The sequence below is a fragment of the Tyto alba genome, unplaced genomic scaffold, assembly GCF_018691265.1.
Source record: "Tyto alba isolate M040663 unplaced genomic scaffold, T.alba_DEE_v4.0 Super-Scaffold_40, whole genome shotgun sequence".
NCBI classification, from domain to species: Eukaryota; Metazoa; Chordata; class Aves; order Strigiformes; family Tytonidae; genus Tyto; species Tyto alba.
This window is the reverse complement of record NW_024881316.1, coordinates 28,079,835-28,095,643: the sequence shown is the minus strand read 5'-3', so window position 1 is coordinate 28,095,643 and position 15,809 is coordinate 28,079,835. Positions and strand designations below refer to the sequence as shown.

The 15,809-nt window shown below is 38.5% G+C and overlaps 1 protein-coding gene across 5 annotated transcripts in view; it reads left to right on the top strand.

Annotated features, from left to right (window-relative positions):
* Nucleotides 1-15,809, top strand: part of ARHGEF10 (Rho guanine nucleotide exchange factor 10) — a 119,973-nt gene that overhangs the window by 90,161 nt on the left and 14,003 nt on the right. For all 5 annotated transcript variants that reach the window (XM_033009942.2, XM_033009941.2, XM_033009940.2 and 2 more), the window contains one exon: nucleotides 10,123-10,265. In XM_033009942.2, coding sequence (XP_032865833.2) covers nucleotides 10,123-10,265 — 143 coding nt within the window. The remainder of the gene's footprint in view (nucleotides 1-10,122; nucleotides 10,266-15,809) is intronic.

Here is a 15,809-nt window from a genome sequence, read left to right as displayed (position 1 = left end):
ACTGTACCTCGCCTAGGAAATCCTGCCAGTCTCTCGCCGAGGAGCCACAGTCAGTATCTTGAATCTTGGAACAAATTATATGTCCAGTGTTAGATCATATAAAGACTTAGTTCTGTAAAGGTACAGGATGCATTTTATTTTTTTTCCAAGCAACAAAATATTTGAAAAAAAGTGTTGGGAAAGAGATTTCCTTTCACCAGTTATCATCTTCGAACCAGTGGGTTTCCTGTTGAGCTGTCGTCTCTGATCTGATGCCAGGCATTAGATTTTAGTTCCCTTTAAAGAAATCTTTTTTACCACTGAATAACAAATTTTTCTTTGTTTTGGAAGCACAGGAATGAGGCCTTAATTCTAGTGTTATGACATAGTTTTTGATGTTTCAGTTTCTGTATGTAGCTGGCTGTGGTAAGTCAAGTGAATCTGTCACTTTCTCTGAAGGGGATTGGTGTATTTAAGCTGTTTCAAGACTTCAGTTGCTGTCACTCAACTTCTTCTGGAAAAAAACATTTCTAAATCATGAGTGGCATCCTTGGTAGTACAGGTAAGAAAGGATGCATGGGTTGCATATCTACAGAGGAAGGTAAGGACAAGGCAGAGCTGTTAACCAGACTGAAATACATTATGAGCTGGAGCTTATGTTGTACTGACCAGGATCATAGCATGCCCTGTCTATCTTCCTCTGAAGATACCAGTTTTGCGCAGCTATTCTTAGAGCCTGTCAGAGTCTATTTCAGGATCACTGAAGCTCTGAGGTGGGAAATGCGCGGTCGTGTTTACCTGACTCATCTTGTAGTCCCTTTCCTTCCAGTTTGGCCTCTGTGTGTGATTTCAGATCTCCGTGCCTTGTGAAGGTTGTGCGAATCAGCTGCTCCCATGTTAGCCTTCGTATTCCTCATAGTTGGCTGCTGTGGTCATGTGAGGCAGTCAGCCCTGGAGGGCTGTTTTTATGAGCGCTGACCTATTTTACCAAACAAAGGAATTCAAGCGGTGAAACAAAAGGGAGGGGGAATGCAGCCTCCCAAAGAGCTTTGTGCAATTCATTGGGGTCACCTTCTGTTCTACAGAGCAGGTTACTTTCCAGCCATGAACTTCAACTTGGGTTTTGGTCTACCAGCATAAAGGAGATTAAGGAAAGATTTAAAAGGGAACATGAAATATGGTCACTGTATTACAAGGCATCTTAATTTGAAGCCTGAAAAGGACAAATGCTATGGGATGCACACCTAAATGATTGTGCAGCCTGTTGTGGGACTCCATGAATGAAAAGGGGTAATCTTTCTTCTAGGGTGAAAGTCCACCTTGCAGTCTCTGTTAGAGTTGTGAGCCTTGTGTCCATCTCTCTGGGCAGAAAGTGTAGTGGATCAGTTCAGTCACAGAAGCTCAATATCTTAATGTATATAGTCAAAGACCCACAACTTCTGTTCTTCAGTTTTCAGTACCCAAATAGCTCTAATTTCTCCTGTTGTTTTCAGGTGGCTCAATGCATGTATATATCCAGCTTATTTACAAACAGCAGGTGCTCTCTTCTGACTTACTTCACAAGAGAACTTTGTCAGATCAACAGCATCCAGAGTGCCCTCTGGCTGCAGAAAGTCTTGTCCTGAAGTAATTGAAAATGGAAACTAAGAAGTATGTATAGTAAACCGAGGAATGCATGCCATGTTGGAGAGTTGAAGGTGCACTGTGAGATTTCTGCCTTTATTGGAGGGTAGTCATGTTTTACTGAGACACCTCTGTATCTGTGTATTTTAACTTATGAGTTAAAAAGCACTTAAGCCTGAATGTATTTGAACATAAATTAAAAGCAAAGTCAATGAGGTGCTGATATAATAAAATCTACTGAGTTCTTAAATTTGAGCTAACGTAGTGATCTGTGAAAATGTCACAGAAAGACTATGATGTAGGTCAGCTAATAAGTTAGCTGTAAAATTAGGAGCCCTGATAATTATCCTCAATAATCCTTACTTCTATGTGGGTGAGAAGACTAGTTTGGGGAACCATGAAACAGCTAGTGCATTAAATGCATTTATATGTAGGAATGGTAGTGATGCAGATTGTAAAGTTTCTGACACCTTGTGTGGTGGGAACTTGTTTACAGTGCTGTTAACTTTTGCACAGTTATCAGTCTGAAATGTTGTGTATTTAGTGTTTGCCTCAGGCTGAATTATTAGGAATATTTCCAGGCAAAACACTTCTAGATGAGGTTAAGGAAAAAGTACATTGTACTGTCTTTGTTTAAAAAACATAACAAAACCCCTTTTTGATGATTGCAGACGGCCCAGCAGATGTGTTTTCTGAGTGATGTAATAGACAAAAAGGTCAGTGTGTGTTTGACTTCCATTCACAAAAGTATCTCAGGAAAGGGAAGTCACAATCTTTATATAATATAGGTGTATTGTTCCTGATATACTGTAGTCAGTTCCAGCTACTTCCTTTCTTCTAGACATTGATACACATTTCCTTTCCATAAAGTCCTGTAAAGAGTATGGAGAGAAACAGGAAAAAGAAAATAAAAACTCAAAACGATTGTGGCAAAGAGTAGAAGAATTAATATATTAGTAGTTTCAGAAGGAGTTTGTTTAAGGTGAGAGAATAGATGAACAAAAAAGTCATGCTGCTTTGATTGTGGTGGCCATCCTTTCGGCACATGATTGGTATGTGTAGCCTCACTCATGTATACAGCACCTACAGTGAGCTCTTGCACGCACACTCCTAGAATTAAATGGACAGTGCTTAACATGCTCAGTGATCCTTCCCCTCTGCTCAGCATTGGTGAGGCCACACTTGGAGGGTTGGGACCAGTTTCTGGGCTCCTCAGTACGAGAGAGACATGGACATGCTGGAGAGAGTCCAGCACAGGGCCATTCAGATGAAAGGACTGGAGCATCTCTCCTGTGAGGAAAGATTGAGAGAGCTGGGACTGTTCAGCTTGGAGAAGGGAAGGCTCAGGGGGGATCTCATCAATGTCTGTAAATATCTGAAGGGAGGGTGGAAAGAGGATGGAGCCAAGCTCTTTTCAGTGATGCCCAGTGAGAGGACCAGAGGCAATGGGCACAAACTGAAACACAAGAGGTTCCCTCTGAACATCAGGAAACACTTTTTACTGTGAGGGTGACTGAGCACTGGAATATCTTGTCCAGAGAGGTTGTGAAGCCTCCAAGAAAAGCTCAACTTTGAGGATTGCAGTTGAGTGTGAAACGAGAACAACAGCTGAGGCAATTCTGGCCATGCACATAACAGCAGTTTGCATTCTTCAGAGAGACTTCACTAGTTAAAATTTAGACAGCTCTGAATTGGTCAAGAGTTTTTACAACTTACCTGTCCAAAGAAGCTTTATGACATTAATCAGTGATCATTTTCAGAGGGTTAATATTGAGGAAAAGAACCAAAACTGAATCATATCATCGAATGGTTTGGGTTGAAAAGGACCTTAAAGATCATCTAGTCCTGCCATGGGCAGGGACACCTTCCACTAGACCAGGTTGCTCAAAGCCCCGTCCAACTTGGACTTGATACTTCCACCGAGGGGCATCCACAACGTCTCTGGGAAACCTGTTCCAGGGCCTCACCGCCCTCACCATGAAGAATGTCTTCCTTACATCTAAACTAAATCTTCCTTCTTTCAGTTTAAAGCCATTACACCTTGTCCTATCACTACATGCCCTTGTCAAAAGTCCCTCTCCATCTTTCCAATAGGCCCCCTTTAGGTACTGGAAGGCTGCTGTAAGGTGTCCCTGGAGCCTTCTCTTCTCCAAGCTGAACAAGTTCAACTGTCTTCATAAGGGAGGTGCTCCAATCCTCTAGTCATCTTCATGGCCCTTCTCTGGACTCGCTCGAGCAGGTCCATGTCCTCCTTATGTTGGGGGCCCCAGAGCTGAACACGGTACTCCAGATGTGGGGTCTCATGAGAGAGGAGTAGAGGGGGAGAATCACCTCTCTTGACCTGCTGGTCACAGTTCTGTTGATGCAGTCCAGGATACTGTTGGCTTTCTGGGCTGCCAGCACACATTGCTGGCTTATGTTGAGCTTCTCATCAACCAACACCCTGAAGTCCTTCTCTGCTGGGCTGCTCTTAACCCACTCATTGCCCAGCCTGTATTTGTGCTTGGGATTGCCCTGACCCATGTGCAGGACCTTGCACTTGGCCTTCTTGAACTTCACGATGTTCACACCGGCCCACCTCTCCAGCCTGTGCAGGTCCCTCTGGATGACATCCCTTCCCTCCAGTGTGTCGACCACACCACACAGCTTGGTGTTGCTGGTAAACTTGCTGAGGGTGCACTCAATCCCACTGTCTGTGTCACCAACAAAGATGTTAAACAGTGCTGGCCCCACCACTGACCCCTGAGGAATGCCACTCATCACTGCTCTCCGCTGGCCTTCCAAAACTGAAATGAAATATATGGGTAAGGAGAAACAGTTATAAAACTGTAAGGGTAGCAGACCAATTCATTAGCAAGTTACCTTGATGAATTTGGCAAGATAATTGTGTGCTTTGACGAATGCAGGAAAGGAGGAATATATGGAATGTAAAGGACTGATGTCAAACTTCAGAGCTTGGGAGGTGGATCCAAGCACTGCTCCAGTGTGTCTGAAGATTGTGGTTCTGGCATGTGATTGCCACTTAAAGTAGACATGGTGAGAGGTATTGCTATGCAAAGTAAGGCATGGTGTTAAGCTGCTAGGGAGAGGACTAGAGCAGTGATATTGAAAAAGAAATAAATACTGTTGTCTTGACTGTGTTATCACTGTTAGCAGTATCACCTAATACTTGTTACCAGAAGTATGTTGACATTGCTATCAGTCTTACTTGTATATCTCATGCTGGGACTTCCAGCACCACCCTCTCTCTATAATTTTAGTTAGAGTTCTGTCAGCTATTTAGCATGAAGAATTTGTTGGATATGTATAAAAAAATGACTATATGCATGTGTAGCACAGGACATTCCTAGTTACACCTTGTGTAGAAGAGCAGACCTGAGTCTCTCAGCTTATTTCCAAGTGATAGGAAATGTGCTAAACGTTTTACTTCTGCAGCTACCATCTTACTCCTCAGCAGTGCTGGTTTATGTACCATGTGATGGAAAAAATGTTTGTGCTCCACTGCACAAATTAACCAACAACCGCCGTTCCCAGGGCTGCGTTGGCAGCTCTGTTGAAATCATCAATAGTGCTGCTAAGGGAGGAACCTACCAACAAAAAAGCATGTTCAGTTCAGCTCGACTGAAAGTGTAAAGGAAGGGAAAACTACTACGAACTTTAAAAAGGCTTTCTGAGGAGATAAACTTTATTTTATTAGGTTCTCTCATATGAAGACTTGATAGCACCAGCAAATTATTAAAAATACTAAATATTAATAAATTATTTATAAATTAAATAATAGGAAACGTACTTTTATATATTATTCTAAGATAATACTATTTTCGTTCATTGGGTTTTATGGAAAGAAACCACAGAAAGATAGAATAACCAACATTGTCCTATAAAATGAACATTGTTTTAAAACTTTTCCTGTCTGATTAAATTTGAGTGAATAGAAGGATAACTGATTCTCTAAAATTCATAAAAATCATGAGACTGATGACAAAATGCACTAGTGGGTACAATGTCATTTTACATTAGAATCTGAGAAATATTTTATGAGCATAAGATATGTTACTTTGATGTAGCTAAAGAGTCTGATACAAGCATTGCAAGATACCGTTCAACATTGGGGTATAAACATTATCATTCAAGAAATATAACTTACAGAGTATTACAAATAGTGGCATAAGAGATCTATTAGTGCATAGGCACAATAGTGCTTAAAAACTGTGTTCTCATGTTTTAAATATTCATCTAATATGCAAATATCAGAAGTTATGACATCTTATTTCTGGAATCCTCTAGATTTGTTTTTATATTTGACCCTATTCTCAGATTTTGTAGACACATCTCATTCCTGCAAATAGCTGTACCTGCAATTCATATAGATGCCTACATTCTATTACAATAATGTTATAGAGGCAGCCAGAGATTGTCAAGTGTTGTGTACTAGGCATTTGGTGTATTGATTGTAAGAGTATACCTGTTTTGATGTGGCCATTTTAAGATCTGAATCAACTAAAACTTACAAATACAGTAATCTTTATGTGGCATTAATACTTGTGTGGACTTTTCTCACAAAGCAGAAGGAAAACCTCTATCTCTTCTCCCACTGTTTCTTTCCTGTTTCCACAGGTATCAGGCTTCAATCTTGTATTTGCTCAGGGTGCAGATAACTGATTCTTCCATATACAGACTAGCCTCTGGTTATAGGATATAGGTACTGCATATTGCATCTCATTTGGTATCTATATGCTTACCTCATAGGTAGAAGACGACTTTATTGTCTGTGACTTTTCAGCATTCTAGAGACAACGATGACCATAAAACTAAAACAGTGCTTATTTTGAGAACAGCAACCAGGTATCAGTTGAACAGAATTTTAAGACAAGCCACACTTCTGTGGGCTCTTCTGTAGTTATTCTCCAGCCAGGTCTCTGGGAGCTGCGTTATGTACATCTCCATCGCTTATTTTTCTTTTGCTCAATTCCTGCTTTTCAGAAAATAGTTTGGGCTCCTTGCTCTGGCTTTGTCCTATTGTATGACTTGAGATTTTTTTGGCAAAAGTTTTACCTCTGCTCCTATTTCTTGCTTGTTTTCTTTTTTCTTAGGAAAAAATCAGTTTATTAAATCAGTAACTGACCAAGGAGTTATAACATCAGACAAAGCTGTTCCATATGTTTTGCAAGTGCTGCACCTAATTTTTGATACAGGGATAGTACCGTTATTAGACCTGCTTACATAAGTATGTCTTGAATCTGCAGGTGTTTACACAAGTAGAATAAAGATAAAGCTTCTTTTCACTTAGATTTTAGAAGCAATGAACTTTGGATCAGGCAGATAACATGAAATAGCCGATGTCAAGCATAAAGTTTGTGCAGGCAGGGATTGCACAGGGTCTGCTGAAATCTGCAGAGAGAGGCAGAGAGTATTATGTTTTCTTAAAAGTGTGATTTTGATACTCTTGAAACGATTTGTGAACTAGACACAGACTTGCTAAGTAATTTTGGTGATGGGTGATAAAATTCTTGGTTAGCAAAATGAAGTAGTGATCTTGCTTTTAACCAGCAGCCCGTGGTTAAAGCATTCACAGAAGTATGTTGGGTTACCAGGCTTAATCCCTTGCCTTGCTTGAGAGGATTTGTACTCATGCTTCCAACTCTCAGGGAAAGAGATTTCCCTGGCTTCCACAAAATGCGAGGAGAAAGATGCACAGTGCTTAATTTCTCCTCCTGGTGCCATTCTACTTTGTATAAGTAATTAAGCATTCACTGAGGCAGAGACCAGAACACTGCTGACCCATCGTTTAAACACTGCCCTAATTACCAGACTAGAGAGTCTCCCCCCCACCCCTTTTTTCCTCTCATCTGTCTCAGATGCTGTCTGATCTGGAAGACAGCAATGTTTGCAAGAAGAAATAAAAAAGTACTACAGAATAGCCTTATCACATGGCTAGAGTATCTGGGTAGAGTGACAGCTTTGGATTTTTCCCGGACCGATACATCGAGTGGGATTGCATTTTCTTTGCATGAAGTCATAGTAGCATGGAAAACATCAGGTCTCTGTCTCACCTATTTCGTATGTCCAATCCCACTGAACTCCTAAAGCTAACCATATTGCTCAGTGCTGTGCTAGCAGCACCAACAGAAAATGGTTTTGTGAGAACTGAGTTTTGATATGCATATTTATTGAATCAACTATTCATAACACTGGTAGTATTCATAACATTGGTAATACTGAACTCTCCTTCTTACCTTGAAGTAAGTTGTTTTAGAACTTTTTTGCAATGGACATCCACCTGACACCAGTACTAATTTTCATTTTCACTCAAAACTGTTATAATTGCTAGATGATAATTTTAGATAAGACTTCAGCAAAATTAATAACATGGCCTAACGCTTAGCCACATGAGGAGCTGCATGGAAGTTGAGGGCATAAAGACCCAGTTTAAAAAAAATAAACAACCCTAGATGCTTGAAATTAAAATTAAGCAAAATTTAAATCAGAGTCCACAGATGAGATCCTGAAAATTCCAGTTTACCTGTCACTTCAGTATCAGCTATGCTTTATGTCTAGATTAATGTATGGATTGAATGTGTTTAAGAGAAAGATTTGTCAAGTTCAGTGAATGGTTTTCTCTGCATATTAATGTGTTATTCAGTGTGAAAATATATCTTCAGAAGAAAATAAAGGCTGCTTGCTCAGCATATCTGCCCTTTGCCCAAATTCACAGTGTTTATCCTTCAGAAGAGTCAGTAAACATATACCAGAATTATGCCGGGTTTATCCCCAAAAAGGAAACACAAGGGTGCTACATGCTGGATGCTGTTATGACTTCTGCAGTCAGCATAATTTACACAGCAGAAGTCAGGATATGCACACGCATGCAGCTCCTCTCTGAAGGCTTTTTGCACTGAACTACCCACAGTAGTTAAAACATTCATAGGGTATGGGCAGCTTCCACTTTAGAGTTTAATTTGAGGATATTGTTGTTGCTAGGAAATTAAAACTTTTCCAGAAGTTTCCTTATTACTAATGGTACATATGAGTCACGAAGAACACGGAGTAACTTTGACATTGCTGGGAGAGTTTGCAGGCTAATAACTGGAAACACTCTTCTCCCTTGCAAAGTAAAATCATGAGAATTATTTTGATGGCCTAAAACTAAATGTCAGTTTTACAAAGATGCTTTTGGAAAGGAGCCACATCCTGAGAATGACTCAGTGAAGGTTGTATCATGCAGATGGCAGAAGCGATGAGAAGTACTCTAGGGCTGAGGCTGCTTCTTGTTGTTGCTGCTGTTATTTCAAAGCAGGAAATTTCATACCCCTTTACCTAAGCAGATAATAAAAGATACACTTGTTACTGGTAAAAAAAAATGTACTTAAGTGCTTGCCTAAAGAAGTGTTTACCTTGGTCTCATGAATCAAAATTTAAGTGGTTACTGAGTTGAAACCAATATCAGTAAAGTAGACAACTTTTCTTCAGCTTGTGCAATAAGAAGGCATTAAAATGAGGAAATGGGGCCTTTTTGACATATTTTATCTCAATATAAAAACAGGTACTTTAACAGAGTTTGATACTATTAATCAAGATGGCTAGAGGTGCGGTCTTTGAGACTTCATGTTCAGTGAGCATTTACGATAGAAATAAACTAACATAAAAGTATTAAAATTGTTATTAACGTACTTAGTATGTCAAAAGACACAGCTACAATTTCAAGAAGCCTATGTTTCTGGCTCTTAAATTTGGGGAGAAATAATCTGCTAATCCTTGTTTCAAAGAAATGGCAAGTGAGAGTGACCAGAGTGGTAAGTGGCAGCATCCAATTTTTGTCAGAAAGTCTCTGAATAATTGATTGTGTCACACATGCATGCATAATGTAACTTGGATCTGCTAAATGCAGTCACCAGAAAATACTGTGGATTATAGGTGGGGGGAAAAAAGTAGAAAAAGTGAAGATACAGCACAAAATTTAGTTCTAATTTATTTTTTAAAAAAATTTCCTTAAATCAAGCATTTAGTAGCAGGAAGTCCATTCCATCAACATGCTCTTAGAGAGTCATCTGAGCTCCTTAGAACCCATAGTAAAAATCTTGCTGACTACTTTTCACATGAAACATGGTTCTGTTCTGGTTGGATGTTGATTCATCTTGAAATAGATTGGTTGTGAGCTCCTTCTGAGTTGGAGAAAATTACATCAGCCATGGCTTTCTGATTTTTATTTCCTTTGGAAAGGAAGGCAGTTGTATCAGAAAAGCAAAGTGGGATTCCTTGTTTATCAAGTAATCCAGATATATATTTGTTAACTGAACAAATTTTGAGTGCTTGGGTTTGGTTTTTCCTCTTAATGTTGTATCACTCTTACAAACTTACCCTGGAATCTAAAATTAAACATACATAAATCACAGTGTTGCCTGAAGTGGCAACCTGCAGAGATTCAAGCAGTAGGCTTGAGAGATAGTGTTTTCAAAACTGTTTTAAAACAAAGGTTACCGTTTTGTTGTGCATAACCTTTCTTCTTTTTTCTTATTGAAGATGGGACATGGAACACAGAGCCTCAGAAGATAGTTAAACTGGGGGTTCTGCCTGTTAGAAGTCTGCTTGTGATGGAGGAGACCATTTGGGCTGCATGTGGTGGACAAATTTTTATAATCAGCACTGTGACACATGCCATAGAGGTAAACACTTTTAAAAACATTGCTCACATACTATGCTACAAGGGGTATAGTGGTGAAATTTTAAACATTATAATATGTTTAAGAAGTCTCATGATTCAGGAAGCTTTTAATGAAATATGATTTCGGTTCTGTTAAAGCCCACTCCCTGTGCTTTGAAATTCTGCCATGATGTTCTCTGCTGATGACCTCTGTTTGCTGCCATTTTCCTCCGGGTTTCCATAAGGTGCTTGGAACTTGTCGAGCATTTGAAGCAAGAGGTTCACTTAAAAATGAGATTGGAGGAAAGGCAGCAAAGAAGTGGGTGCCTGTAGGAATTGCCTGTGAATTCCAGACGAAGGTTTAATTAAGAGACATAGCTAGATGTTACTTGTACCTTGTGATAATTTCATATTATCTTCAGATTTCTGCTTCTCAGTGGCGTACAAAAAATTGCTTTGCATAAGGACATTTTCTAATGAATAAACATACGAAGGTCAGCTTTTCTGGAAGGAGTGGAGTGTTAAGGATTCAAGCTCATATTTGTGACCTCATTTTCCAGAAAGCGTTAAGCCCTCAATTCTGTCAAAACTGCAGCCTCCACCAAAAGAAAGCCGTGGAGGTCTAAAGTTTGGAGTTGATGAAATGTTAGGAATTAAACCTTTCCTTCAACCTACAACACAGTTACAGTGAGTTGCGTGATGTTTACAGCCATGAAGTTCTTTCAAACAGGAGTCGTGATGAGCTCACAGCCGCCTCCTTTGTGTGCTTTGTTGCCGCTTTTTTGTTTCATTGATGATCGTGTTTTCTCCCAACAATTGTCTATTTGGTACAATTGATTCTGTGAGTCATTGTCATGGGTTTGCAGGGAAATAGCTAACATCCTAATTTCCTCTGTCTTTCTGGGTGCTTTCTGGGTGATTTGTTTCATCCAAGTAGATGCTTGGAATATGTATTTTCCGATTTTGTTTTTCTTTAAGGCTTGGGTTTTTTTGATAGCTTGAATGGTATGATGAGGGAAAGATTTTGGAAAAGTGAGTTGGATAGATGCTTGAAATGGACTTCTGTTTGCTTCACTGGGGGGGCAGTGTAGCCTCTGGGACACTTCTGGTTATTGTCCTACAGAATTTGATGGTGAATCTCTCTGATTCTCAAGAAGAGAATTGAAGCCAGATTATTCCTGTGAGGTTGGTTTCATACAGCCAGATCTCTGTAAATAAGTTTTGCAGTTCTGGCTTAATTCTGTCACAAAGCTCTTCCCAGATCAGGTGGTACAGCTGCAGTTTGGGCTGTGTGCTGTTTTGGCACAAGAGAACAAAACCAATTAGACAAGCTTTGAGGATTAAAGAATGTATAAAGCTTACTTTATCAAAATACAGTATAGTGTAACAGATTGCAGTATTGAAAACAGAAGCTGAGATATAAAATAACAAATATTCTATCAATATCTCTCAGATACGGTAGTTTCGTTTTTCAGCTGTTACTACAAGTTTTCCTACAAAAGCATCACAGATTACTTTTCTTTTCCAGAGTGCTTTGTAAACTAACCTGTCCGTTGTATTAATAGCTCAGATTAGGTATAAAAGTCAGTGCATATAATTAATATGCAGGCAAGGAATGCTGTAGAAAACAACATATAAGAAATGGTGCAACTGGAAATGGTGCGTATGGGTTGAATAATGTTTTCTTGACATGAATAATTTTGTTCAAGAACGTGATGAGGTTTTGTATGACTGGCTAAGGTTCATCTTCTTTATTCCACACAAATATCCATACCGTAGCATGTCATCTTCCTCACAGAACTGTGAACAAATGATTATTTTCTGTTGCCTCTTTACTGGTCCTAAGACATATGCAAGCAAGCATGGATCTTGCTATCATCATCTGACCAGACTGAACAGCTCACTAATGTTTTCACTGTTGCTACCTACTCAGTTACCTGACTTGTTTTGATAACTTCCTGGGTTTATATTTCCTAAAGTGATCTGCTATGACATGCATACTATGTTCATTGGCAATATTGTTTCAATATTATATTATACATGAGGCAATTTAAACTCTGTCTATAGGGAATATTTTAACAGTATCAGCAGCTGAATACATCTGTGCTACCTCTTCCTTACTGTGCAGAACAGAAGCTTTTCTATATGAAAGGAAATAGCAGCGAGGAAATATTTGTTCTCCCTCTGTGCCCTCTCTTGTTGAGAGTTAGTAGTAATGATTTGACTCTAGATTTTTTGCGTAACATTCACATTTAGCAGCAGCAATCCAAGTGTTGCATAGGGCTCAACTGTTGTTCCTTCTTCTTTGCTGGACTCCTTTATATCTCCATATACTTCAAATTGCAGCTACTTCTTTGTTCATTGCTTTGTACTATCATGCATACATATTGTATGCTCTGTATCATATATGTTATCTACAAAGGCACCTGACTAGTTTTTGAGGCCATATTTGTGCAAGCCCATGAGCGTATTCAAGACTATTTTGCAAACTTTGTCTTTGTGAGGCACTTCTTGCTTCATAGATATGTCATGCTTAACTGTTTATTTGCTAATTGCAAAGTACATTATCCTTGAAAACAATCTCATTCCATGCCTCCTTGCTTTTCTAAGATTCTTATTTAAGCTTTTTTTTAATAACGATTAGTAAATGAACAGGTTTGGCATCCTATATATTTGGTTTGGATGTTATTTGCTTTTCCAGCTTTTTTTCCCCTCTGATATGGATAAGACTCTCAACTCACTTGTTTTAATTATATATTACTGCAATAGAATGTTTTAGGAAATGTCTTTTATTGGCACAGTAGCTCAAACTGGCACAGTGCCTCAAGGCCCTTGGCAAGGTGCATATGAAAAATTCATTAGTTTCTGTTATATGTTAATTACATACCCTGATACTCTTTCTGTGAAGAATAAATTTGTCCTTAGTCTTGACCCTAGATCTGATAGTTGTATTGCCGTTGAGTGTAGACCTTGATCCCTTAGTGGTCTCTGTGCCTATGCACCCTTATGCTCTGCAAAGGCAGTATGTGTTTGTTTAAAAACAAAGTCACCAATTGAATGGCATTCCATCCTGATTTGTTTTGTCTTGTTTTTAAAATTTGGCTAACTGTACACCAGTTACTCTGAAATGTTCAGCTGAATAAACAAAACAAATGAAAATCCCTATACAGGAGTGTATGTTGCCTGAGTACTGTAACTTCTTTAGAGCAGTAAAAGTAATTTGTTTTACCTTGTGGACAATGGTACCCATTATACATTTCTCATGAAGCTTGAGAAATCGTGGTTCAGTTCTTGGCACAGCTGTTTGGTGCAAGTGAGCACCCCCTCAAAAGAAAGACTCCAGCTACGCCCCACGCTGCTGAAACAATAGTGAGCTATGTTGGGCTGCACTGCTGGGCAGGCGGGCTGCAGCATCCAGAATGTCTTCTGCAGCTCTCATGTTGCTATAGAGTTTGAACGAGAGAGCCTGAGGGGAAAAAAAGCTGGGCTCTGAATAGACAGGAATGTAGGTATGAAAACTAAAAGAGAAAAGTAAAATGAAGTTCAAAATTTTTTTTATACAACGAAGGGAATAAGACATTTTGTATCTGTGTTTTTTGTTATGGAAAGAAAAAACGAAAAAATTGAAGAAAAAGTCCAGCTATTGATTTTCAGAAAGACATGTAATTGAAACAGATGTCACATCTATCCTCCATACAAAAACTTATGCATTTGTAAAAGAATGTACAGGTTTGGGTTATGTTCCTGCTCCATGTTAAAAGACCCTTTGAATGAGAAGAATGGTTCTTTTTACATGTTTCTTGTGGCATTGACAGTATTAGAGTTTTACTTTAAACAAGTCTATGTGTTTCAGCAGACAGCTGTATGAATGGCAGGACAGGCTAAGTGGGAGTATAATGAGTTGGCTGGTAAAAATGGAATGTGACAAAAATTCGTGTGCAAGTTGTTTATAGTGGCACCAGCAGAATTGTCAGCTGTGGTCAGACCACTCCAGAGAAAATTCATTTCTTACGATCTGCTTCATTTTTCTTCTAATTTCATACAGTGCCAGTTCCTGGTCAGGTTCACTTCAGTGGCCTTAGATCTGTCCCTGAGAAATTTTTGAGAAATCAGTTGATCATCTGTGTAAGGATATGAGTCTGTAAACAGATGTTACTATTTTTAAATCCTCTTTGCAGTAAAACATGCATGATGAGAATATCTGGAAATTTAGCCATAAGAGATGTTTCTGGTTTTGAAAGATGTTAATGGATGAATTCTTCTATTGAATAAATCATATGATTTTCAAATTATATCGTTTGGTACAGAATGAATGGAGGTTACTTGAGGAAAGCAGTGAATATGCCTGCCAGAGGTGCTTACCTTTCATTCTGCAGTGGTGTTATTCAGAGTCAAAAGATAATACAATAACGCTCAAAAACTGAACCACTGCGTAATAGCTGAAGAGAATCTTCTCTGTTCATATACCAAAAACTGAATATTTGAAGAACAGTGTTAACAAATAAAAATTTAAAAAAAAAAAAAAATCATTCCTCTTACTTTTAAACAGTCAATTTCTCAGTGGAAAGCACTAAGTATGAAAAGAAAATAAAGTGCCTACTAAGTATAATATCAGAAGTTAGTCTTTGTGAAAGCTTAAACTTCTATTCTTTATCTCTGACCTTAGCTTGCTTGTTGAATTTAGATGGAGAATTTGAACAATATAACTATAACCCTGATATATTAAAAACATAACTGTCTTAGGCCAAGATCTTATCCTGAGAAACATGTAATTTTGATTTTGATGAAAAAATACCAAAATGTAACTCTTAATTGTAATGCATGGAAAATTTAAGTGTACTTTTACAAGGAGGGAGGAGGTACTTTTGCATTTTATCTGCAAATATAATTAAGAGTATATAATATGTAGCATGAATACTAGAAGATATTTACTTCCATATCCCTCAGAGAGGGTTTTGTATCCAAGGAACAGTTTGTCAGTTATTTAACCAAGGAAGTTTTATGTTTGTCAGAATAGCTCTCAGTATTTGATAATAGCTGGCACAACATTAAAAGTCTGTGTTTAACTTCTAAGACAGTTTACTTACAAAAGTGGCAAAAAAAAAAACCTACTTCTTGTTAATGATTAAAGAACTTTACTACCGCTTTATCTTTCATGTTAACAGGGGTAAGTAGAGAGGTTTTGGTCTTGCTGGAGCCATGCAGAAGTTCTAACTGAAGGCACTAAGGAAAAAGTCTATCTTCAAAGTCCTTGTATTGCACATCTTCAGAAGGAGGATTTTGGCTTTTCTAATGAGAAGCATCAATATTTTGAAGGACAGGAAAACAAAATAGCTAATACTTGTGAAATTCAGAAGTGTCTATGAGCCAAAAAGCAAGACACAGTATTAAGGCTCACATTGTTATGTACGTAGTTGAGCAAAGAATTGTGTATTTGTATTCATAAACACTCTACTTTCTAAAGATTACTTTTTCCTTGATTCTATTATCCTTCTTCTGAAAAGACCCCCTAACAGAACAGAGAAAAATACTTTTTATTGTTTAAAGAGGAGTTCTTCTGTAGATA